The 23039-nt window shown below is 41.8% G+C and overlaps 4 protein-coding genes across 7 annotated transcripts in view; 2 read left to right on the top strand and 2 right to left on the bottom strand.

The window, feature by feature from the left end:
• The window catches only part of LOC143324140 (cytochrome P450 4B1-like), a 45936-nt gene extending 40714 nt beyond the window's left edge, over positions 1-5222 (top strand). For all 4 annotated transcript variants that reach the window (XM_076736364.1, XM_076736367.1, XM_076736365.1 and 1 more), the window contains exons 6-12: positions 89-243; positions 357-463; positions 1482-1672; positions 1770-1903; positions 3509-3573; positions 3897-3979; positions 4545-5222. In XM_076736364.1, coding sequence (XP_076592479.1) covers positions 89-243; positions 357-463; positions 1482-1672; positions 1770-1903; positions 3509-3573; positions 3897-3979; positions 4545-4722 — 913 coding nt within the window. In that variant the 3' untranslated portion in view covers positions 4723-5222. The remainder of the gene's footprint in view (positions 1-88; positions 244-356; positions 464-1481; positions 1673-1769; positions 1904-3508; positions 3574-3896; positions 3980-4544) is intronic.
• Positions 5223-5495: 273 nt separating this feature from the next.
• On the bottom strand, positions 5496-10533 carry ppp1r8b (protein phosphatase 1, regulatory subunit 8b). Its single transcript, XM_076736372.1, has 7 exons — positions 10443-10533; positions 9858-9918; positions 9355-9508; positions 8394-8611; positions 7816-7960; positions 7499-7563; positions 5496-7198 (listed from the first exon to the last, which is right to left on the bottom strand). The coding sequence occupies exons 1-7, from the start codon at positions 10493-10495 to the stop codon at positions 6845-6847; spliced, it is 1050 nt and encodes a 349-aa protein (XP_076592487.1). The 5' UTR covers positions 10496-10533; the 3' UTR covers positions 5496-6844.
• Positions 10534-11792: 1259 nt separating this feature from the next.
• Positions 11793-18200, top strand: themis2 (thymocyte selection associated family member 2). The gene is made up of 6 exons (XM_076736359.1): positions 11793-11915; positions 12317-12457; positions 12545-12970; positions 14026-15242; positions 15466-15583; positions 15927-18200. Exons 1-6 carry the CDS (start codon positions 11813-11815, stop codon positions 16037-16039), a joined length of 2118 nt encoding a protein of 705 aa, XP_076592474.1. The 5' UTR covers positions 11793-11812; the 3' UTR covers positions 16040-18200.
• Positions 16207-22006, bottom strand: rpa2 (replication protein A2). The gene is made up of 9 exons (XM_076736373.1): positions 21858-22006; positions 21543-21637; positions 20404-20505; positions 20072-20185; positions 19429-19503; positions 18937-19053; positions 18410-18538; positions 17887-17981; positions 16207-17308 (listed from the first exon to the last, which is right to left on the bottom strand). The coding sequence occupies exons 1-9, from the start codon at positions 21868-21870 to the stop codon at positions 17221-17223; spliced, it is 828 nt and encodes a 275-aa protein (XP_076592488.1). The 5' UTR covers positions 21871-22006; the 3' UTR covers positions 16207-17220.
• Positions 22007-23039: the final 1033 nt, after the last annotated feature.

The raw sequence follows: 23039 nt of genomic DNA, 5'->3' as shown, positions 1-23039 counted from the left end.
AGTTCTACAAGTTCTTTACTGCTTCAGCTGTCTGAATCATGAGTGGAGGAAATGTGGCTTTTAAAGTTTGCCTACGTTCTTATTTCAGTGGAACAAATGCATACATCAAAGCAGTGTATGAGCTCAGTGATCTGATTAACCTGCGGTTCAGGACATTTCCATACCACAACGACTTCATTTTCTACCTCAGCCCACATGGCTTCAGATACAGAAAAGCATGCAGGATCGCTCACAGTCATACAGGTAAGATCTGAACACATAATTTGATTAACAACAATCTGAAACAGTTGACAAATAGCAATCATACTGGATTTTATCAATTTGCAAATACTCATCCATTATCTTGTCTTTTGAAGAGGAAGTCATAAGAAAGAGGAAAGAGGCACTCAAGGAAGAGAAGGAGCTGGACCGCATACGGGCCAAGAGAAACTTGGACTTTCTGGACATCCTTCTCTTTGCAAAAGTATGTTCAGTGATATCTGCTCCAATCTACTGACTTTCAGAAAATTCTTGTTGAAAACAACACACTGACAAATAAGACAGCAGGGATAACCACACAGAAATGTATGATCATTAAAAATGAAACAATGATGCAGATCAACATTAAAACACGTCATGCATGAAACTTTATATTCTCTTACAGATTTGGCGTAAGGTGCACATAGCATACAGAGGTGGAAAATCCCAGTGTAAAAGGAGACAAAGAAGGCTGCTGTTAATGTGCTTAAGCTGTCCCACGTTCAGCATATCAATGGCCACTGAAACTACGCTTGGTCTTTTGTCCTTTGTCCTCTTTCGAGGTAGTCCTGAGCAGCGGCTTGAAGGCTCAGATTCCTTGTGCCAGGGCTGATTAAGACAATACAGAACAATGCTGCTTGCTGTAAACATCCCTGAGGTGCCAACACCTGACTCACCTCAACTGTTTTTCTGGCATACGAGCCTGTCCAGTGTTTTCTTACCAGATAAAAAAGATAAGATAGTTTTATCAAATGTTGATGAAACAAAGTCAGTGTAGCAGGGCTGAAATTAGCTCAAGAAATAACTTTTCACACCACAACATAAAGCCATTCCACCCCGTTCAGCAGGCTGATCACAGGCATGTGGCCAACTTGGGACCATTTTTGAAAAAAACTAATTTCCATCAACGACTGTTCAGTAAATATTCTCAGTGAGACACAATAAGATACCCAGTAACACCTCTTTAACTCTGTGTTATGTTAAAAAAAATGTTCCTTGTCAAAGCACGCGCTCTGGTTTTGGCTTGTCGAGTGCCTGTTTTCCAGTTTTTCGTTGTTTGAAAAGGCCCAGTTCTCCTGTATCTGCCAACTGTACTTTGGACCTGGTGACCAGCAGAAATGTTTGTGTTATCTGTGTTACAAATAAATAGTGACTATCTCTAGTCGTTGTAGTTGTGGTACTTTAGCATATAGTTGCTTAAGTCTCATTTATTTTGATGTTTTTGTCTGTAATTCTTCCTTCAGGATGAGAAGCAGCAGGGTCTGTCAGATGAAGATCTACGAGCAGAAGTGGACACCTTCATGTTTGAGGGCCATGACACCACCGCCAGTGGCCTCTCTTTCATCCTCTACTCTCTGGCCTGCCACCCAGAACACCAGAAGATTTGCAGGGATGAGATCATGCAAGTCCTGGAGGGCAAGGACACCATGGAGTGGTAGGCTTACGAGTTGAAAATATTGCCATATGCAATGCCATCATTGTGTTGTTTAAGAGTATCGACAGCTAATAACGTATATCTGTGTTATTTTAAGGGAGGACCTCAGTAAACTTCCATACACTACAATGTGCATAAAGGAATCCCTCCGTCTTTACCCTCCTGTACCAAGAATATCCAGAATTATCACCAAACCCATTACTTTTTTTGACGGAAGGACTCTGCCAGCAGGTTTGTTGTCAGTGTTTTCAGGAAGTTCATGTAGCTAAAACAGCATTCTGTTGCATGATGTAATAATAATGTTTACCTCACTGGTACAAGATCAATTATTATCTTGTATTGTCTGAAATTGTTTTTTCATAATGGACCTTTGGCCTATACACAGGTATATACACAGATCAAGCATAACATCATGATGAAGTGAATAACACTAATTATCTCTCGATCATGGCACCTGTTAGTAGGTGTGATATATTAGGCAGCAAGTGAAGATTTTGTCCTCAAAGTTGATGTGTTAGAAGCAGGAAAATGGGCAAGCGTAAGGATTTGAGCGATTCTGACAAGGGCCAAATTGTGATGGCTAGACGACTGGGTCAGAGCATCTCCAAAACTGCAGCTCTTGTGGGGTGTTCCCGGTCTGCGTTCATCAGTATCTATCACAAGTGGTCCAAGGAAGGAACCATGGTGAACCATTGACAGGGTCATGGGCAGCCAAGGCTCACTGATGCATGTGGGGAGCAAAGGCTGGCCCATGTGGTCCGATCCAGCAGACGAGCTGCTGTTGCCCAAACTGCCAAAAAAGTTAATGCTAGTTCTGATAGAAAGGTGCCAGAATACGCAGTGCATTGCAGTTTGTTGTGTATGGGGCTGACGCCTGTCCACCACCAAAAACACCAACCATGGTCAGGTGAACATCAGAACTGGACCACGGTGGTCTGGTCTGATGAATCACATTTTCTTTTACATCACGTGGAAGGCCGTGTGCGTGCATGTCACTTACCTGGGGAACACGTGGTACCAGGATGCACTATGGGAAGAAGGCAAGCCGGCGGAGGCAGTGGGATGCTTTGGGCAATGTTCTGCTGGGAAACCTTGGGTCCTGCCATGCATGTGGAAGTTACTTTGACATGTACCATCTACCTACGCATTGTTGCAGACGATGTACACCCTTTCATGGAAACGGTATTCCCTGATGGCTGTGGCCTCTTACAGCAGGATAATGCACCATGCCACAAAGCAAAAATGGTTCAGGAATGGTTTGAGGATCACGACAAAAGTTTGAGGTGTTGACTTGGCCTCCAAATTCCCCAGATCTCAGTCCAAATCGAGCATCTGTGGGATGTGCTGGACAAACAAGTCCCATTCATGGATGACCCACCTCGCAACTTACAGGACTTAAAGGATCTGCCGCTAACATCTTGGTGCCAGATACCACAGCACACCTTCAGGGGTCTAGTGGAGTCCATGCCTCAACGGGTCAGGGCTGTTTTGGCAGCAAAAGGGGGACCAACACATTATTAGGCAGGTGGTCATAATGTTTTGCTTGATCTGTGTAGATAACTTATATTTCTTCCCTGGAAGCAGCTTCAGCAGTTTCATCATTTCATACACATTTTCCTAAAGTTATGTGAGTTTGACTGTTTGATCACATAGTGAAACATTGGCCAACAGTCAATGCCTGAACCACTGACTTGTTGCTTATTGATGCTTTAAGTGGTAGTGGCAGCTTTATGTGTCTCGCACTAAAATATATTCGGTTTGTATCCATACACCTTGTATGTGTCCTGTCTCTGAACAATCCTAAACTAGAACACACTTTTTTCTTCTTATTTGTAGGTAATCTCATCGGAACAAGTGTGTATGGGATTCACAGGAATGCAGCTGTCTGGGAAAACCCTGAAGTAAGTCCAGTTGTGAGCAAATCTCTGTAAAGTGAAAGTTCACTTTTGCCAACTTACGACATGGTGCACATTATTCATATAATCAGAGTATACAAAAGTATATATAGTATGAGTATAAAGTATATAAACGTATGATCCCTCTCTGCTGTGCTGACCCAGCACACTTTACATACAAGTGAAATGTGTGTGAAAGGTGACTGAGTCATGAAATTGGTGAATAATTGATTAATTAATGATTAAACCTTGAGAGGTTAGCTGGCCAGCACCCAGGTAACAGATAACGCCACACTGGCATTTATTCTTTCCATCTTGTTTCAACACAGGTCTTTGACCCATTGCGTTTCCTACCAGAGAATGCTTCCAAGAGGTCACCTCATGCATTTGTGCCTTTCTCTGCTGGGCCAAGGTTTGTCTCCACCTGATAGCACTGGGGAGGGAGGTTCTCACCTGACAGCTTCTCAATGTCTATTCATTTATCTGACAAAAGTCTGTAATATGTAGATGTTTAACTGAGCACCACCCCCCTTTCCATTAGTCCTCTGAGTACGATATCCTGCTTGAGTAATGTGGATTATTCAATGAAGTCAATGACTGTAATTACAGACCGGAGTCTACAAATAGAACCAGACTTTTTGTCTGTTGTCATGCATGGTTTATGCGTTGCCCAGGGACGTTCTGTACATCAAACTCTGCTTGGAAAGAGGAAAATCAAACAATTCTTTTGTTCATTCATGCATATACGACAAGACTTAATGGTTTGTTAGTTTAAAAGTAGTAGTCAGAACTAATTTGGTGAAGGTTATAGCTCGTTAATCATCTGCTTCATCATATCGACGTTTACTGCTGGGCTGTTGCCATATCTGTTCTAATATAAAGACAGTCCACATTGACAAATGAGAATTCTCTTACTTATTACATGTTTCTGTTCTGTTATTGCTTAAAAGCATTTTTTTTATGTTTTCCTCCCTCAGAAACTGCATTGGTCAGAACTTTGCCATGAATGAGCTGAAAGTGGCGACAGCCCTGACACTGAAGAAGTACGAGCTGATAGAAGACACCACTCACAAACCCAAGATAACTGCTCAGGTGGTGCTTCGCTCAATCAATGGCATCCACATCAAGATCAAATCTGTTGATCCACAAGCATAAAGAGAAATCCCTGCAAGAAATGCAGTCAACCTGGAAGACACATTATTCAATCAAGGGAAATCTGAAGTTCTGAAGTGTCTTCATTTGTAATATTTTAAGTTTTAATGGTTCAGTGAGTAGGATTTAGTGTGATCCATTGGCAGAAATTGAATATTCAAAATGATGCTTTCATTAGTGGATAACAACCTGAAGCCTTTTGTGTTTGCTGCAGCCTGTAACGTCACCGCTGGATGCCACTAAATCTACACACAGGACCTTTGAGTCTGATTTTAAGCCTATACACTGACAATGAATCACAATGATCAAATGACAAACTGTGCAGTTTTTCTTTCGCCACTATTTTCAATGACTGATTATTTGCTGAAAAACTTGTAGTTTCTGATCGTTTTCTCACACTGGAGAGATTTTAATGAGACATGCTTGCACTTTATAATGAAAATGGAAGAGGACCTGCAGAATATTGTGGCAGGACATGTGTAATAAATCAGTTTTAAATAAATGTTTGAAAAACATTTTCCTGTCTTCAGTTGTAAATGCAATATCCAATACATGGAGCATGTTCACAGAGCCTGTAACATTGTCTCTGCGTTTTTTACTCCATAAACAGAGCATAAAACTTACTGCCACTGGGTGAAAAGTCACATTTGAACCGTCATGAAAGTGATTTACCTGTTCCGCATGAACTCCTCTATAACCAGGAAAGAGGCATCCAGGTCAAGGTTTATCTCCTAACAGTTGCAGGACTGTGCAATACACACTTAGAATACAGGTAGTTATCATTTGTGGGTCAAAAGTAATTCATTTTTTATTTACAGTCATTTGATTACAAAATCGACACAGCCACAAGGACAAAAGTCACCAGCGCGGTTAGTAAACGTGAAACGCCTTGTCGGCCATTGATCTCAAACCCAGACTACTGATTCACCGTTTAAAATGTTTCACCTGTTCATCACGTTTTTCCTGCTACTGTGCAAAGACAAAGTTCTTATGTCTCAAGTCAGTTCAGAGGAAACAAAATATGAACAATATAGTGCATGAACTTCACACTACATGACCATTAAAACGTACTAAATCCAAACCTTTTCTATTTTGCAGCAAAGTTGGTATTTGTTACTGTGTTGCCATTCTATTCCACTACATTCTGTTGCTAACTAATCAGTCCAGTAATTGCAAACATAGAAAACTAACATGGCCAACAAAACATTTAAAAATCAATATACCTGATAAGGCCAAAGGTCAAATATGAGCAACATAATGTTTGGACAGCGCAAATGGCTTTTATCTGCAGACGAGTTCAAATGAATAACTCAAGGCTTACGGCACCACTTTCATGAGATGCCGCATACAGATTTTGGAAAGGTTAAAGTTGTGTGCAACAGGTCATAAACAGTGATAGCTAGAAGTCTGCGGTCAAACCTCAATGAAAACTCTGACTTTTATGCACAAGTCACCATCTAGTGGCCTGTAGGGCAAATACAAGACACTTCAGTTGACATAATATTGGTCTAAAACTTGTAATTGAAAAGTTTCATTGAGTAAAACACTTGATGACACTTCAACAGGTTTTCAAAATAAAAAGCAGCCCTGTGTTTTGTTAGAAACTGGCTTCATGTTTGGATTCTGACTTGCCTGACTTCTCACAGTAAAATACCATATATAAAAGTACTTGTTTTGCCACTTGTTAATAACAGCATTATCAAAATACTACAGGAGTGAAAAAAAATGTTGAAATGTGTTTAATAGAAAAAAAAAAACAACTTTACATCCAACACATCAAAAACGCAACTCGATGGCCCATCCTCTCCATGTAGCCTGTCACTCAGACAACCTGTCACTCTGAGGCTCACATGCTCAGTGCAATGTCTTTTGTGTTAATTTTGCTCGCAACTGACAAGATTCTGCTTTTTTTATGGCTGATTTATCAACTGCTAACTTCGTAATGGAGATGATATTGTGTGACAGACCACAGGGAAATTGTGTGGCGCCTTTTTGCGATGACAATGAGTAACACAACAAATAAAAAAAAAAAAAGAACTGAAAGGTAAATGATTCCACCTCTGTCAGGTCACAGTCCCTGACGAATCTGCTGGTAACCTGAGAGTCAACAGCTTTAAGAAACTGATTAGATGAGTAGTGAAGGGGTGGGTTTCTTGCCCGGCCAAGCTTCTTTGGCATACTTCTTTTTGCGTGGCTCGTTGTGGGTCTCTGGTAGATAAGGGGCTGTAACAGGGGTGGGGTTGAGGGTGACAGGGGGCTGGGGAGCCTCTGGGGCCAGATCCACCTCTGGTGCTGGATTGGGGAAGGGCAGAGGAAGTCCTCCCTGCATAGCGGCACCTCCTGGTGCTCCAGTCGGCTGGTTCTCATGACTGGTGGGAGGCAAGTCCCCATAGAGACCACCACCCAAGCTGTAGCCATGGATACGTTTTGAAGTCAGGTCATCAAGGCCCAAAGTGTTTTGGCCTTCTGATCTGCGTTTCTGCAGCAGGGATGACAGAACATTCATATGTCATACATTTAGCCCCTGATGTTACAGCGTTCATACCTTTGCAGGCCACAGACCTATTAGACTGCTAATTATGAAACTGTAATTATTATTGATTAAAGCAGATCAGAACCACTCATTTTGAGATGACTGGTGCCATGCTCACACAGTGAGCTGCACAGGAGTTATTTGTGCTTCAACACAGCACCTTAAAGTGCTCAGAGCACAGTAATACCTGTAGTCTGAAATATATGAACTACATCAGAATTTTGAAATGACAAGACCAGAGCTTACCTTGATGGGGATGACAGCAGTCTGCACCATATTTCTAAAGCGTCCTACTGAGGGATCTATATCCTCTGCAAGTATTAAAAGTGTTTCAATTAAAATATATATATATATATATATATATATATATATATATTCAAGCCAAAAGCAAACTTGATTGACTTGAGTACACTTAAAAAGCAGCTGAAATGTAAGTGTTTTCCTACTCAGTTACTGTTGTACAATACTTTAGTTTGGGAGGGTCAGTAAAAACAACAAGGCTGTTTCATAGCATGATTGATTCTTTGTGTTTCCTTCAATACGGTCTTCACTTTGATTTGTACCTGGGTTAATGATGGAGTCCTCCTCATTGAAGGTAACCCTGGAGTTCCTCCGTTTCCTCTTAGGCCTCTGGATTTCCAGGTTGCCCTCCTCAATGGTCAGAAGGGAGATACGCTTGTTGTGAGCTGTGTTGAACTCTGTTAAATTCTGACAGGATGCAAACAAGAAAACAATGTGTGTCATGTGGTTGCATTGATATCAAAATATCACTACTTTAAAGCACGACAGTAAGCCAGACTGAGCAGGAGAATAACAGCTTGCATCATAAAACTCAGGGAAAAAGTTAACATAACTAACCAATTCTTTATTAGACATAAACAGGTCTTATAATCAATAGATCATATGTTCCTCAAATGTTTGTGCAATCTATGAGGAAAATAATATTCTAAATATTACAACTCATAATCGTATCTCCTAAAATAACTTAGAAGAATGACAAATACATTTCAAAACATTGTTAAGAGTCTCGAGCAGTTTATCTAAAACAGCAATTTATGGCTAAAAGGGCAATAATTAAGACACTAGAAGCCATTCTATTTCTCTTTCATAAAGTTTATCAAGAAACTAAATGTAACAGTACCTCCAGCTCTGTCTCTTCCTCTGGAAGTCCAAGCAGTCCTTTCAGCTCCTCATCCTCTCCCATCTTACTGTCTCCTGTGCCAGTGGTGCCTTGGGTTTGGGGTTTCTCTCTGATGGTGTAGGTCCGCGTTGAGGCCCCAAAAGATATTGTTGAGTCAATGGGAACCTGCTGAGGCTTGTGTGCCTCCAGACGGATGTGTCCAAGGAAAGTACCGTGTGCTAAAGCAGCGTCAATCAAATAAGGTTTGCCTATGTTAGGATAGGTTATTCATAGTTTTCGATTGTTCCACTATTATGGAACTGAATAAAACGTGATTCAGTACAAGTGGCAATGCATGTGTAGCTGTCACATGAATCCTGAGAGATGGAGCAATAATAAATGAACGATACTTCAAGACGGCTCTGTGGCTCCAAACGGAGCGTACATTAAGACAAGTGCAGCCGAGGAAATGATTCAACTTGCCATTATTTTCCATTATTGTAAATGTAGTTTATTATTAGTCACTTATGTATTTATTTTATTTGACTTTGTAAAGTCAATAATTGGTACTTGAGTTGCAACCAATGATTATTTTCATCATCAGTGAATGTGAAAAGATTTTCTCAATGAATCGCTTTGTCTACAAAATGTTTTGTCCAACCAACAGTCCAAAATCCAAAGATATTACATTTACAGTGACACCAAACAACACAGCTGACATTTAAAACGTTAACATTTATGAGGCTGGAGCCAGATAAAACAATGCTCACCATTTTTTTCTTGAAAAAAAGGCTGAAAGTGATAATCAAACTAGTTTATCTATTGACTTTCAGCCTCAATGTGTTACTATCTGTACATAACTGTTGCCAGTAAAAATTACTTTTTGCAGATCAGTGTTTTTCAGCCCTTATGTCAAATCTTTGCAGATACTGGTCCTAAATCTAAAGTTAGTATACAAGTGTGATTGTGAATGAGGTCTTACTGCTGTTGAGGTCTATGAGAAAGAGCCTTTTCAGGTGTTTGTGGTAGACCAGGGCAGCATGGACACGAGAGCATGACTGATGGTCAATGGTGAAGTCACACCAGTCAGGGTTCCTCCCAAACAGGTAGTACTTCTTTTCATCTATGATCAGTTTCTAAAGGAAGAGACCATTTCAGTGAATCACGGTCATGAAAACAACTGATGAAAAGGTTTGTGAACAATCTGCAGTGTCTCTGTGCCCCAGAGCCATAACTCAACAGTGTTGCTTCCCACTGAAAAGCTTAAATCTCGGGGCTGATGTTGCTCTCGCACCGTTTGAAGCCATGCAGCCATAGAAAATCCCCAGTGTACAACACATGTGGGATAAAGTGGACTGTCAGGCTCGTATCTGGTGCATTCAACGAACTTACCTCCCACATTAACACCCATTTCGTGCTTTAAGACAAGTATACAGTAACGTTAGACTGATGTCCTAGAGTAAAGATTCCCAAGCTTCCAGTTACCTCCATCAGTTTGTCTCCCTTCATCACGTCTAGATGGAGCCCCGGGGGCGGCTTGCCTGCCCTGAAGGAAATCAATTTTGTGAACGTCTTCAACAGTTATACACCCCACATTCCCCATGTGTGCAAAGTTGATCCTTTCAGGTGATGAGTTAAAGTCCTAGCTTTGTTTCTCTGGTATTGCTCAAAGATTTATTGCTAAAAACGAGTGCTACAGTCAGCCAACTCAATGGCAACGTTTACGTCGTCATCTATTGCAAGAGCAATGCTATCACATATCAAGGCCAAACATGTTAAAATGTCCCATCCACATGGTGCTATCTATATCGCTGAACGTCGCATGTCCATAACTGGCACTCTCGAAATTAAATATGTGAAGCACCTTCCTGAAATAAACGCTAAAAAGCACCCCATCGCCATTTGTTAGCTTGCTAGCTAGCTTAGTTGCTAACGTTAGCTACAGTGACTATAAGCTTGTCTCTGCGTGCTGGTGAGCCATATACAATGGCTAACGTTGCTGTTGCTCGTTTGAATCAGATATCGCACTACAAAGACAAAGTTACAACTTATGCATGTGTATTTTCTCACCATGATGGACAATCAAAAGGAGGTGGACCCTCTTTGCTTGTTTTAGTCGCCATCTTGCCTCATCTTCTCAAAGCCGAAGTGCATGTTGGGTAAACGTCACTGTGGGTTGATGGGAGTTGTAGTCTTCCAATCTTAACACGTTACATCTAAATCAGACCGCCAAATCAATTTAGTATAATCTATTATGTCCCTAACTTAGGCCATGTCATGCTCACATTTTGCTGTCATGAAGTGACAGAAATCACAGTCAACACGAGAACAACTTTGAGCTCCCTCAACAACCACTAGGGGTCCTCAGACCCTCGATATCTGACTCAAATTAGCTATGCTTTTTCATGTTGCTCTGGAGAGCTGGACAACCCAGGTTATCAAATGTTTATATTTGCTGCACCTGAAGAGGTGTTGTGTCTTGACTGAGATGAACATATTTCTGCATTTTCTCTACACAAGTTTTGTCAAGGTTGCATCGTCAGTTGCATTAGTTAATTAATTAGTTGGGTTATGGAAAGGAGGGGAAAAACCCTCAACGAGTTCAACCAATGAAGCAGGCTGATTTTTCAAGCTGCTGCAGGGCTCATTAGGAAAGTGTTGTGGGTTTTGTCAGATGCTGTGAGGGGCTGCCTCGTCATGCCACAGAGGTGGGAGGATGCTTCGGTTATTCGACAGCGCAGATCAGCAGAAGGAAGTGAGGGTGCTGTCTTTTTCTATCTCTGAGACAATCGGTAAATTCCCTGTATGAAGGATGCGTCGTGGGCTGTGAAGGGCACTGGGACCAGGATATATTTAGAGAGAAAGGTGATTTAAGGAAGGCAGTGACTGAAATCAAATGTCCCAAGAGCTCAGGGAACCCTTTCCAGGCTTGGCTGGGTGAAACATGTCTGTCCTTCCTGTCAAGTATCAACAGCACCGTGTGACAGACTGGGGTAGATTTTCTATTCAGACTTGTGTATCTGTTCACACAATTGTTATGTGATACAAAAACTGTGTTTGGCCAGACCAGGCAAGACCAAGCTGCCAATCTGCTTGACATGCTAAAACAAGGTCAAGTGGTCTTCAGACATTTCCTTATAAAGGTTTCCATCTTAGTGTCTTGGTCTTTCTTTAGGTGATAGCAAACCAAGGCTATGACACAATCAATTAAATAACAGAATAATATCTAATTCTTACATGTTCTTTCACAACTTCACACTATTACAAGGCATAGCATAAGCCTGGCCTCCATCTGAGAATGCAAGCACCGTGCAAACTGCTCCTGTAACTTCCTCATTCAGTTCTGTGGTTTTTGACTGAGAAAGCATCCCCCTTTTATGTTGCTCTTGCCATTTGCTGTCTGCCTTCATTTTTGACTGCAGCACACGGAGGCAGCAGTGATGGCAGGCATGACTACTTTGCCACTTCAGCAGTTCATTGCATCATTGGACAACACTTGTCTGCCAAAAATTCTGCAAGTGTGCTCTGGAGTGTATTTCCAAGGTGGGTCTTTTCTTGTTTTATTCATTTTGACTTGAAACTGTGAGTCTAGATGAGAACAAAGTTGAAAAGATTCGAGATTACCCGAAGAGATGCGATCGCTACAGATCGCATCGTGTCTGGATTTCTGTATTGTATCTGTTTGTGTCTATTGTATAGACTTACATCAATATAGCATATATGTTTCCTCCTTTTCTTAACCCCAAATCATTGTTTTCATTGAAAAGTCTGTATTGTTCATGATTGGTAACCAGAAATATTTCACGTTAGAGAACATAAGATTGTGTCCCAGAAAAGAAAAATAAGAAAACATGTGATTTATGCTTCATACGCCTGCTCATTGCTGAACGTTGTTGGCGTTTCTTTTGTTCCTTCTTTACCCCATTTCTTACTTTCTGTTTCAGGGTCTATATATGAAATTTCAGGGAGTGAAGTGTGTTTTTCTACTGGGGATCTGATAAAGGTCATTAGCACTGAGCTCCTGTCAGTTTGCTGTGAAGACATCAGCAACAATAAGAAGTTTGAGCTGCCTATCAGCCACACAGGTCGGTTTGAGCTCTGGACAAAACTCTCATGAGAACAGGAAATTTTTGCTCTGTAGCTGACCACTTTCACTTGTTGCTCTTTCTCAGGCTTGTTCAAGGTTGTTCCAGAGGAGATGCCGTACAGTACAGTTGAGGAAATGGTGAGCCTGAGGCCTGTGGGCCTGGAGTCCTGCCTTCCCTTCACTTTCACCAGCCACACCAAGATGACCTTTGACAATTTCACACTGGGGGCCGGGAAAGCTTTGACGGTGCTCTCCATCGAGCGGCGCGAGGGTGAGGAGGATCAGGTGCGCTGCCATGTTCAAGGACAACAGGAGACCTCTGCGGAAGTGTGTATCCCACTTTCTTGCCATGGGGAGTTCTTCGAGTGTGAGAGTGAGGAGTGCTTCACTCTGCGGGAGATCATGTCCTCGCCCAGCCTGCGCACGCGAAGGTTTCGCTTCATCAACACCACCAAGTGTGAATGTCCCCTTGTCCTCACTCCAGTGTACCAGGTCCACGCCATCATGAGCAGTGAGAATAACCTACTATTTTTCACTTTTTTTTAGAATTAAAGCTCTCACACAAACTGCCATTTGCATGCAAATAACTTGTTATTTACACAAGTACTGCACTTAAACGTAGATTATGAAGCAGACTTTATGTGTACTTTATGTTCCCTTTTATACTATTTTATACCTCACTACATTTGCGAGGCAAATTATTTATATCACATTTTCTTCTCAGAGTAGAATTCATATTTGGTACTCAACAGAGCGGAAACATCAATGCATCAGGAAAAAATAATTCCATGATATATTATACTGCATATAGTGCAGTGGTTCTCCTTGACTCATTGCAGGGAGGGTGTGGGCGACCAGGTGAATGGAATGGAGTGAAACTAAGCTGATGAATATGATTTATGGAGGGAAAATAAACATGCAAATGTTTGTTGATGCTAACGTGCTGACCTTTATTTCACTAAATTTCAATTTGGATCCTTATTTTTCAACTGCTTCCCTCTCATTAGTTGTCATTTCCACCAAAAGTACCAGGAACTTTCAGTCCAAGGTACAAAAGACATGCAACTGTTAGGCAAATCAATCCACTGGCGTGCAAAAAGCGCTGGCTGTTTTTACACGTCAATCTTGTGTATGACTATACATTCATCGTCGTCCATCTGTCGCATGCTTTCTTCTGGAACTCCATGTTGATGTGTCCAAGCACAATGAACAAAAAACAAGCAGGTTTGTGTCTGCAGATTTTTAAAAATTGTGGCTGAAATAAGATGCTCAGAGTACTCAACCAATCAGAAATGTGCAGCACTGCAAGCCCCCCCCCCCCAGCTGGAACTTCTGAACTTAACTTAATTTAAACCCTGGTTCAAGTACATAATGATAATGATGATGACATGATAATGACAATATTGCTGTACTTTCCTTAAGTAAGAGTATTTCTACATTGTTCCTGTTGCTATTTTTACTAATAGTACTTTTGCTTCTCTCTTGCTACTCTGGTTTTAGTTCATTTCATTTAATCAAGTGCCTCTACTCCATTTCCTAAAAAAATTTCTCCCATTTTTTGTACAGTGAGGAAGAATGTACTGAAGTTTCCGTCCAGCTTAGAGGTGGATGTGGCTGATGTCACCGAGCTGTGTAAGGATGTGCATTTTGTGACCCCACTCAGTCTGACAGAGGTCCACTCCAGGCCAGATGAATCCTTCCCTGCAGTCGTGGAGATATTGGAAGGCCCAGAGACCCGCTCTCTGTTCAAGTGTAGCTGGTTGCCAGAACTTAGCAAGAGTGGCCACCTGGTTTTCCACAAGACAGGAACCTCAGCCATGATTTTATTATCCAGCTTAAAGACGCGAAAGGCACAGCAGTACTTCCTGGTTTCTCAGCAATATGGTGGACGATTTCGGAGGCGGCCCAGAGAGTTTAATTCAGTGTATGAGCTGTATGTTGCTTCAATCCAGGCACCAGGTCTGATGGTCAGTGTCACAAGGAACTGTGAGGAAGTCGAGGAGGAGGGCCTGCCCGCTCTCAGTGTGGGCGAACAGCTGGTGGTTGTTTCCTGCAAAAGGATGGAGTTGCCTTGTGAAAGCAGCGTAGGAGAGAAGCAGTCTGTCGAGGCTCTTCTGTGTCAGCGACTCCAAGAGCCTGGGGATGATGATGATGATGATGATGATGAAGAGGAGGTCAAGCAGGAGGATGAGAGAGAGGAGATTTTTCTGCCTCTGTACATGCAGGGTCACTTTGTGGAGGTGCTCCCTGATAACAAGAAGTACAGTCTCAGGGACCTGGGTAAGGCATTTAGTTTGCCGCTGGATATTAAAGTGGTGAGCCGTGATAGTGAACTGGAGGCTGATCCACTTGTAGGGTTTGCGTGTCTCAGAATAGAGGGTGCTATGTTGGAGCCCACCATCCAGGCAAGCTTTCCACACAGACCAGACCACTGTTTCGAGATCCCGACCCAGTGGCTTTCTATGTCTGTCTCTTTTACCAAGGACCCCCTGCCATGGCCCAGCGGCCAACCACCTAAGTGCCATGTGGACAAAGTTACTGAGGTGACAGACGCGTTCTTTTATGAATTTCGCAAAAAGGAGAACTCAGACACAGCCGCTCCTCCCCGACCACCAAAGAGAAATCTGTCATCTTCAAAGTCTTGCAAAAAAACAGCAAAATCCTCAAAGAAATCGTCTAAGGCAGATAAGTCCAAACATCGACCAAACAAAAGCGTCCCGACTGAGGAGTTAGCCAACTTGACTTTGAATACCAAACGAAGGCCCCCAGCTCCACCACCTCCAGTAAGTATAGCTTCCCAGCTATTTAGAATCTATTGTGGTTTAATGTCTTGTCTCAGGTTACTCAGAAATGCATACAATGCAACTTTCAGGAAATCTAAAACTGGCCAGAAATACCAAACTCTGCGAATGTTTCCTCTTTTTTTTCTTTTCTTCGTCTTCCTTTTTTTTTTTTTTGTGGTTAAGAAGGCATAAAACAGAATGCTTCTTTCTCTTTGCCTTACAGGCCATTTCGAATGATCAGCCTCCACCAGTCGTACCCCGAAAGCATTCAGGGGCTGAAATGACAACAGGCAAGGCTCTGCCAAACACTTATGTGGCAATGGAGGACTCGAAGAAAAAAGGTGAGGCTCTTGTTGCAGACTGTATCTGGCAATTCTGTCACTGTTATCAAATTCCACGAAAAGCCCAAAACCAGCAGTACTTCCCCTCCCTGTCTGTGGCGCTCAGTACCAACGCCCTTTGTCGCAACAGAAAGTAAAAATTATTATAATCAGTTCACAAATATAATTGTTGGGTTTTTTTTTTGTTTGTTTTTTTTGAAAGGCTAAGAAACTGGCTTTGTAAACACAACTGGATCAATCCATAGTTGATTGTTGTCTTTTCATTGCATTTGCTGGCACTAAGAAGAATATAGCAAATGTGGAAAATGCTGGATTGATAATCCGTTCCCCTCTTTTCCCCCAGTGCCGCTGTGCAGTGTCGCAGCAGATGTGGACAGCGACCATGACTATGAGACTGTGGATGAAACTTTGGTGACAATGATGAAGGTGGCACAGGAGAATGTGATGTTCTACTAAAAATGACGTTCTACCGCACACGTCGGCAGCGGGAACTGGATTTAACAGTAACTAAAACAATGCCACACTGCAGTTATTAAGCTCTCTCATCTTGAATGTTATGCCAGTGGACCACGGCGTAGTGTTATATTGTGAGATTTCAGTCAGACCATGCCATGAAACTGTGCTGTGTTGAAACTCTGCGATTTAATTTCATGCTCAAAATAACTGCTTTAATAGAAGTTCATAGAAGATATTTCAGTTAAACGTGAAATGATCCTGCTGTTAATTCCTGCCAGCATACTGAATCTGTCAGGACCAAAAGGTGGTTTGGAAGATTTATAGGATCCCATGGAGCTTTTGGTGATGAGTGAACAGCAGAGAAATGTTCAGACGAATGGTTTGCTCTTTCGGGGGCTGTCGTTTGTAGTTGTATATACATTATTGTGCAATACTAAGCAGTTACTGCAGTCCACCCTGGAACAAAACCACAGCAACACTCTACATTACAATACAGTCCAATATGAAATGACAAACGACAGCCTTAAAAATGACCTGAGTTGAATCAATATCTCGTTAGCTTAAAACAATTTACTTTTCCAAGCTTCACAGATGTAGCAATGGATTACCTTTGAGTGTACAGGCATTTGATGCATATGTCAAACTCTAAACAAAAACAGCTCAAACTAACCACGCGGACAGGCAGCACGTCTAACCACAAAGATGAAAAAACGGCAAACTTCGCAGCTTGTCACATGGTCATATAATCTAATGCTAGCGATAGCAGAAGCACTCTCAGCTGTCTCTGCAAACTAATGATCTGAGGAGTACAAATACGTGCCACGCATTGTATCAAAGTTTTTTATTTATGTCTTTTTGTTTTTATGTCATTGAAAGGACTCAACTTCTTTCAAAAAGAAAATACACGTTTTGCACCTCTTTTTGGCCATGGGCCACTCATTTTGCAAGACTCGCTGCCAAAGACATAAGGAGACAACGCAGCAGTTGGTTCTGTGTGCCAGGTCCATTTCTTTTAGGGTCGACAGAGAAGACTCACGCTTTCACTCAGTTCACAAGCACGGCTGAGATCTGAGAGCTCGTGATTTACTTAATAGCTTTCAGTTATAAAACCTATACTAATGACTTTCAACATGTCTAAATTCACGCAAGCAACCCCAGTGCTGCGAAGACAGCGAAGGTGTCTAATCATCGTTGTCTGTCGATTTGTAGTGGTCTTCGTCGATGGTGGAAAAAATGTGACCTTCATTGCTCAGGAACTCCACTGCTTGCCTGTTAGAGAGAAATATTAATAGCATGAATAGCTTTTTTTTTGGGGGGGGGGGGGGGGTTTCTATTGCAGTTCAAATAAAACTTTTCAGCTTCCTTGACAGTCTGACATGCCTAGTTCTGTTTTGACACATATACAATTCAACAGGAACAATCAGTCGACGGACAAAAAAATTAACAAGCAACTTCTTTGATAATAACGAATCGTTTGTCATTTTTCGAGCAAAATGCCAAATATATGATGATTCTCTCGATGGTTATCTTTAACAAAGCAGTCTAACGGTGAAACAGCACCCGATCAGCTTATCTGAACAAACAGTTTCAACAACCTAAGATGAACTGCCCTCAGCTCAGTTTCTGTCTCTGGAGCGGAACTGACTGAGTTCATCAGACCACATATAATTAGACATTCAGTGTCTCCAAAAACCTATAAAACTGATTCAGTGTTCTGCTTTTCAGTTTAAGGGTTCCTATGGGTGTAATACAGTAAACAACCTCACTGTCAAAACAGAACATCACAATATAAGTGTTATTATAAATGCGGGTTACTGTGTTAGGACTTGAAGCGGGACATCTCTTACTTGATGACAGCCAGACTAATGCCGCTGAGTCTCTGCTTTAGGTCCTGAATGCTGATGCCCTGCGGGAACGGGCAGCTTCTTATCAAACTCAGCACCTTGTGAGACGAACAATTACATGTTAGAACGTGCAAACTGAAAATGGGGATGCGTCCTTCAACTCGAGAAACCTCTTCGTGAACACATGACTTCTTTTTCTGAGTCAACCATTTTCATGTAATTACATTAAGTCAGGACAGGAAGTATGAGATGATGAGCATTGTGCAATGCAACGTGATTTTCTGTGCAAATGTGAAAATAAAGCTTTTGGCCTGATATTTTTCTACTAATCAATGCTTGTGTCCACATTCGTTGAAAGCTAAAAAATGAGCAGCTGAAATTTTTATGGCTTTTTGCATTAGCTGAAAAGTTTTGAAATATATTCAATAAATTAGTTTCATTGGCATGTTGTGTATATAACAATGGGGCCAACCTTTAAAAGTACTGTATTCTAAAAGTCTGATCATAATATATCACTTAGGCTCACCTGATTCTGGTTTGCACTTAAGCCATTGTTAGCCATGTCATTAGCTCCTGTGTAGCTCCCTCTCATGCTGTCCATGCCGGGCCGTGACATGGGGGTTACGTTAGTGCTCATTCCTACTCCAGCACCAGGCTGAAAGAGAAGCAAAACTAACTGGTTTTCACAACTTTCCAGGTAACAGCACAAAGCACATCCCCAAACCTAAAAACAACAGCAAATTTGACTAATGCGCATTCAGCCGTGGGAAAAAAAAGAAAAAAAAAATTGCTAAAAACTGCTACAAACCAGCGTCATCGCATGCTGAAGCCAGATAAACCTCAGATAATAGTTAAGAAAGTCGGCGCTTCTCAGCCTCACACTGACGTGTCTGCGTGCTTATCTTTAAAATGGCTGGGTGTTAATACTGAGAAGATTTCTCAATATCAACTTAAATGAGACTTTCTTTAACATATTTCTAAGAGCTGGTGGCTAACCTGACTTCCTCACTTTGTGTTTTGCAACATTAAAAGCAGCTGGTCGACAGTTCTCACCATGGTCTGAGGTTTGCTGAGAACCATATGCGCTTGAACAACCTCCAGCATATGTGAGGTGATTTCATTCATGTCCTCCAGGGGCCTGACGCTGAACGCCACAACAGACCTGTGGTTCTGAGACAGGAAGACAGAGACACGAAGCCTCAGTTAATCTTCAAATGGCTGAGTGCACAGAGGAACTACAGGGTGTGAAAACGTCTGCGAGACCTCTCTACACAGCCTTTTCACTGTGACCTTTGTTGCATGTGTATCAAGAGAAAAAAACGAAACACATTGGTCAGTAATATCAAAGCCTTCTACAGTGGAGCAAAGGAACATTCAGACACATTGCACACCAAATCGTGTAAGTGCTAAATGGGAATAAATCTTCCAAAGCACAAAACTGCAAATTAAATTTCACGCAGTCCTGCAGCCTCACAACAGATCATAAAGCCAAGTTCCTACTTGTTTCTGGGTACTCTGGAGGGGATTTTAGGACAGTAAACTCACCTGAAAGGAGCGCAGATTGCCCGAGACTTTGACGTATGTGCCTGGAGGCAGGACGGTGCTGTCCACACTGGGGTCCTACACCAACCAAAACAACAGTGTTGCCAAGAGGCTTCATTTGTGGAGTTTACCAAAGAACGATATGCTACAGCTTCTGACTAATGTTCAGTTATTCAACAGGAATATGTTGAGTTAGTTCACACTTAAAGCAAAAAGTGTGGGAAGGTCACCACAGTGCGTTACGCTTGCCCTGCATTCTTAAATGGGTATTTCACTGCTGGTCTTTCCATCAAACTGGGCTGTCTATGCAGTAGAAAGATGATCAGAGAAAACAGAAAAAAAGGCTGTGGTATTTTCTTTTGCTTAAAAAGTAAAAACCACAACGCTCCCGCTGGTGAATGTGGTACTGCGAGCTGTGTGGTGCCTCGTTTTGGCTCGTCCGGCTTCAAGCAATGGCAGCTTGGTCAAACTGAACTGAATGGGAAACCACCAACACTGTGGCCTTCTCAGGACTTGGTTTTATCTATCACACATTAATATTTAACAGACAAATGTTTCACACTTGTCTCACAAGAGATTAATACAACAGCAGACGATTAAAAAATAGTTTTTGTGCGTGTAAAAGCACAAAAGCCTCCTCACTGACCTCTGTGTCGACCCACTGCTTAACATCCATGGGGACACCCGTCATGTCATCGACCTTGTACTGGATGTTGGTCATGGATTTGTCTGTGCTCCTGATGACCCCCACAATTGTAACCTATGACCATGAGAACATGAACTATGATCCAACAGTGAGACCAAACGTTAAACAGTGACATTCTTACGATAGGCAGTCATATCTTCCTGTAGAAGCCAAATCCAAATAGTTAGATAAAACAAAAAAAAAGATCAACCATTATAATAATCAGTATAATTAGTCTCTTGACATTAATGAGTTATTTTCACATTCTGCCACCGTGCTGTCCTTCAGTTTACCTGCGCAACTTCCACATCGCCCACTCTGAAGGCCTCATCGGCCTGGGAGGCAGACATCAGCTGCGAAACTGTGCAGGGGATGATCTGCGTGGCACGGCTTCTCTGCAAAACAAACACACACAGGTTGACTGCTACTCAACAGGAGGTGATGGTCGATCAGTGTTCAAGGAAATTATTAAAGAAGGATGAGTTTTTCACACTGTGTAATGCTCTCGGTGTAGTTAGCAGAGTGGTGAATGTGCAAATCACTCCATCTGTCGCCTCTCAGCTTCACAGGCTGTCGATCTGAGCGATGGAGGCACCGGTATTCTGTCATTTAGCTGGTGTTTCTTGTGTTTTCAGGGTACATTTTGTTTGACTTGTATCATCACTTAATTTATTTACATGCCAGTTATGTAAATGTACGGAAATGTGTTGCTACTTTTTCTACAAGTTTCTGATAGCCGTGACATTTGACTTATATTATTGTTATATTACAGCTAACGGTTAGTTCACAGCCTACTGATGCACAATGAATAATCAGAGGAGGTTCGGAAACGTTTCATTTGAATATATGATAACATTAGCTATTGCTAGCCACATTAGCAGCATCTGGATGAAATTAAAAGGAAGAGACAAGGTGTGAAAAGATTTCATTGACAATATTTATTCATCTTTAACTTAAAATTTTCAAGGACAATTCAAGCATAACTTTTTTTTTTTTTTTTGCTACAGTGAGGATTTTAATTTGACTCGCCATCAGCCCTGTGCCAATAATCACCTATGGATATTATCTACAAATGCATCCATTTGGAAAAATCAGTCAGCGTGTTCTTTCATTGGGTAGATGCATTTCTTCATCGAGGTCATGTGATGATGATGATGATGATGCTGTGTTTTGTGTCTGGCATCAAGCATTGGAACATCAGCATTATGACCCTTCCTTCTCTTATAGTTTCCTTGTCTGTGCTTCATCAGAACACACGAATATGTGTACAAATGTATAAATGTGAAAGAGTGTTAAGTGTATGCCAGACTGATGAACCTAATCTATTCAAGTATGGAAGAGCAAGTAGGGATAACGTTGTTTTGATGGCTTATTGCTATGCATCTGTTTCGAGTTTCCTGTGGATTATAAAGCAGTTGTGGTGCAAACAAACCCCTTTCTTCTCTCCTCCCTGGGACAGGGAAGGTGACGCAAAGCCTCCCGGTGACTGAGTGTAACCTCCGGCCATCCCCGACTCACTGTAGCCTCCTGAAAACGCACACAGGCAGTGACAGTTGAGATGAGGAGGCGTTTATTCGCCACGCTTCCCATTTAAAACACTTATTTTCACAAAAAGACGTTAGCATCACAGACGCAACAACAACAATGAGCCAAGTTAGAAGACAAGCTAACGTTAGCCGGAGCCAGAAAACGTTAATAAGCCGCCCTGACCACTTTATGAACACAACAGTGTGTGTATTAAACTCACCCTGATTCCACATGTTGGCACCTTGTTGTGAAGTTAATAAACTCAAATGTGAAACGCTACAGACGCTGCAAAGAAATCACAACAAGCACGCGCAGGTCTGATGTGTTGACTTCTTCCTTGTGTTGTCCCGCGCGCCAAACTCAATGTTCAACGCATGCGCGCAGCAGAAGTCCCGCGAAACCTGCACGGTTGTGTTCCGGGTGTTCCGGGTGTTTGCGCCCTGAATCTGGCTTGTCAGACCGTCATTGCTCTGTTTGTTGATACGAATCCCGAAAAGACGGAATTCTGATGGCCCTAAAATACCGTTAGCGCTTATCTATCCGACATTTTGGCTCATGCAGTTTACTGAGGCGGTATACAGCACTAGAGAAAGGAGTGCCTAAGAGGCATGAATCGGGGCAAAAGTGTCGTGAAACAGCGGAGCAGAGCAGTTACGGCTTTGTTGCCTTCAGGTCCTGTTGGACAAATTGCTTGTAGCGACGAACTACTATATCGGCTGTTTTAAAAGTTGATCTGCTTGATTAACATCCTACTATCAAAAATCAACTGTAAAGAGATATATTTGCTTTCTGTAACAATTTCAAAGAAATTAACTCTTTACGGTTAAAAGTCCATGAATTACATCCTTCGCCACAGGAATTACGAGCATCACCCTAAGGTAGCATACGCGCCTCAGGGCTTGTTCGGCCTTGTTATGTTAAAAAACATATTACATTTGCAATTTAAAATAAACAAACACCGACCAAAGAACTGTAAAGGTGGACTTCTGGTTTTATTTTTAACATATATAAAAATAGTTCGTCTGCAGGGATATGACACTCGTGTGCCCGGATTGGTATAGGCTGGTGTCTTTTTATGGCCTCTCAAATCTGTAGCCTATAAATAAATATTGTCCATTACACTGTTTCGATCTCTGAATCAAATCTTTGGAGTAATTCCACATGACAAATACATGTTTGCCTTGAAGCCCAGTGGTTTACTTTTCACTTGTCGTTTTCTGGCCCTCCTGCCAAAAGTCTGTTAATATAGCGTCTAGGCTATTTCGATTTACAAGTTAAGGTTTGAACTTCGTCATAAGCTATGTACAGCCTGTTAGTCTTTCAAAGGAAGGCTGATAATCTTTGTTTCAAATGTCACATTTGAACAACAGACGGAACTTGCAGGGAAATGGACCACCTTCAG

This window comes from Chaetodon auriga, chromosome 8 (assembly GCF_051107435.1).
Source record: "Chaetodon auriga isolate fChaAug3 chromosome 8, fChaAug3.hap1, whole genome shotgun sequence".
Taxonomy (NCBI): Eukaryota; Metazoa; Chordata; class Actinopteri; order Chaetodontiformes; family Chaetodontidae; genus Chaetodon; species Chaetodon auriga.
Note: the sequence above shows the minus strand (reverse complement) of the source record. Positions and strands in the feature narration are given on the sequence as shown.

Bases quoted from the DNA above. Each gene is read 5' to 3' on its own strand.
- rpa2 (XM_076736373.1), bottom strand. The intron at 19,504-20,071 runs GTCAGTGAGGAG...TGGTTGGTGTAG, and splicing joins AGCAGTGGGTCGACACAGAG to GACCCCAGTGTGGACAGCAC. The intron at 17,309-17,886 runs GTAAGAGATGTC...TCTCTCTAACAG, and splicing joins ATTAGTCTGGCTGTCATCAA to GCAAGCAGTGGAGTTCCTGA.
- themis2 (XM_076736359.1), top strand. From the start codon at position 11,813: ATGGCAGGCATGACTACTTTGCCACTTCAGCAGTTCATTGCATCATTG. The intron at 12,458-12,544 runs GTCGGTTTGAGC...GCTCTTTCTCAG, and splicing joins GCTGCCTATCAGCCACACAG to GCTTGTTCAAGGTTGTTCCA. The intron at 12,971-14,025 runs GTGAGAATAACC...TTTTTTGTACAG, and splicing joins GGTCCACGCCATCATGAGCA to TGAGGAAGAATGTACTGAAG.
- ppp1r8b (XM_076736372.1), bottom strand. From the start codon at position 10,495: ATGGCGACTAAAACAAGCAAAGAGGGTCCACCTCCTTTTGATTGTCCA. The intron at 9,919-10,442 runs GTGAGAAAATAC...GATTTCCTTCAG, and splicing joins CCTTTTGATTGTCCATCATG to GGCAGGCAAGCCGCCCCCGG. The intron at 8,612-9,354 runs GTAAGACCTCAT...ACGCTGCTTTAG, and splicing joins TCTCATAGACCTCAACAGCA to CACACGGTACTTTCCTTGGA.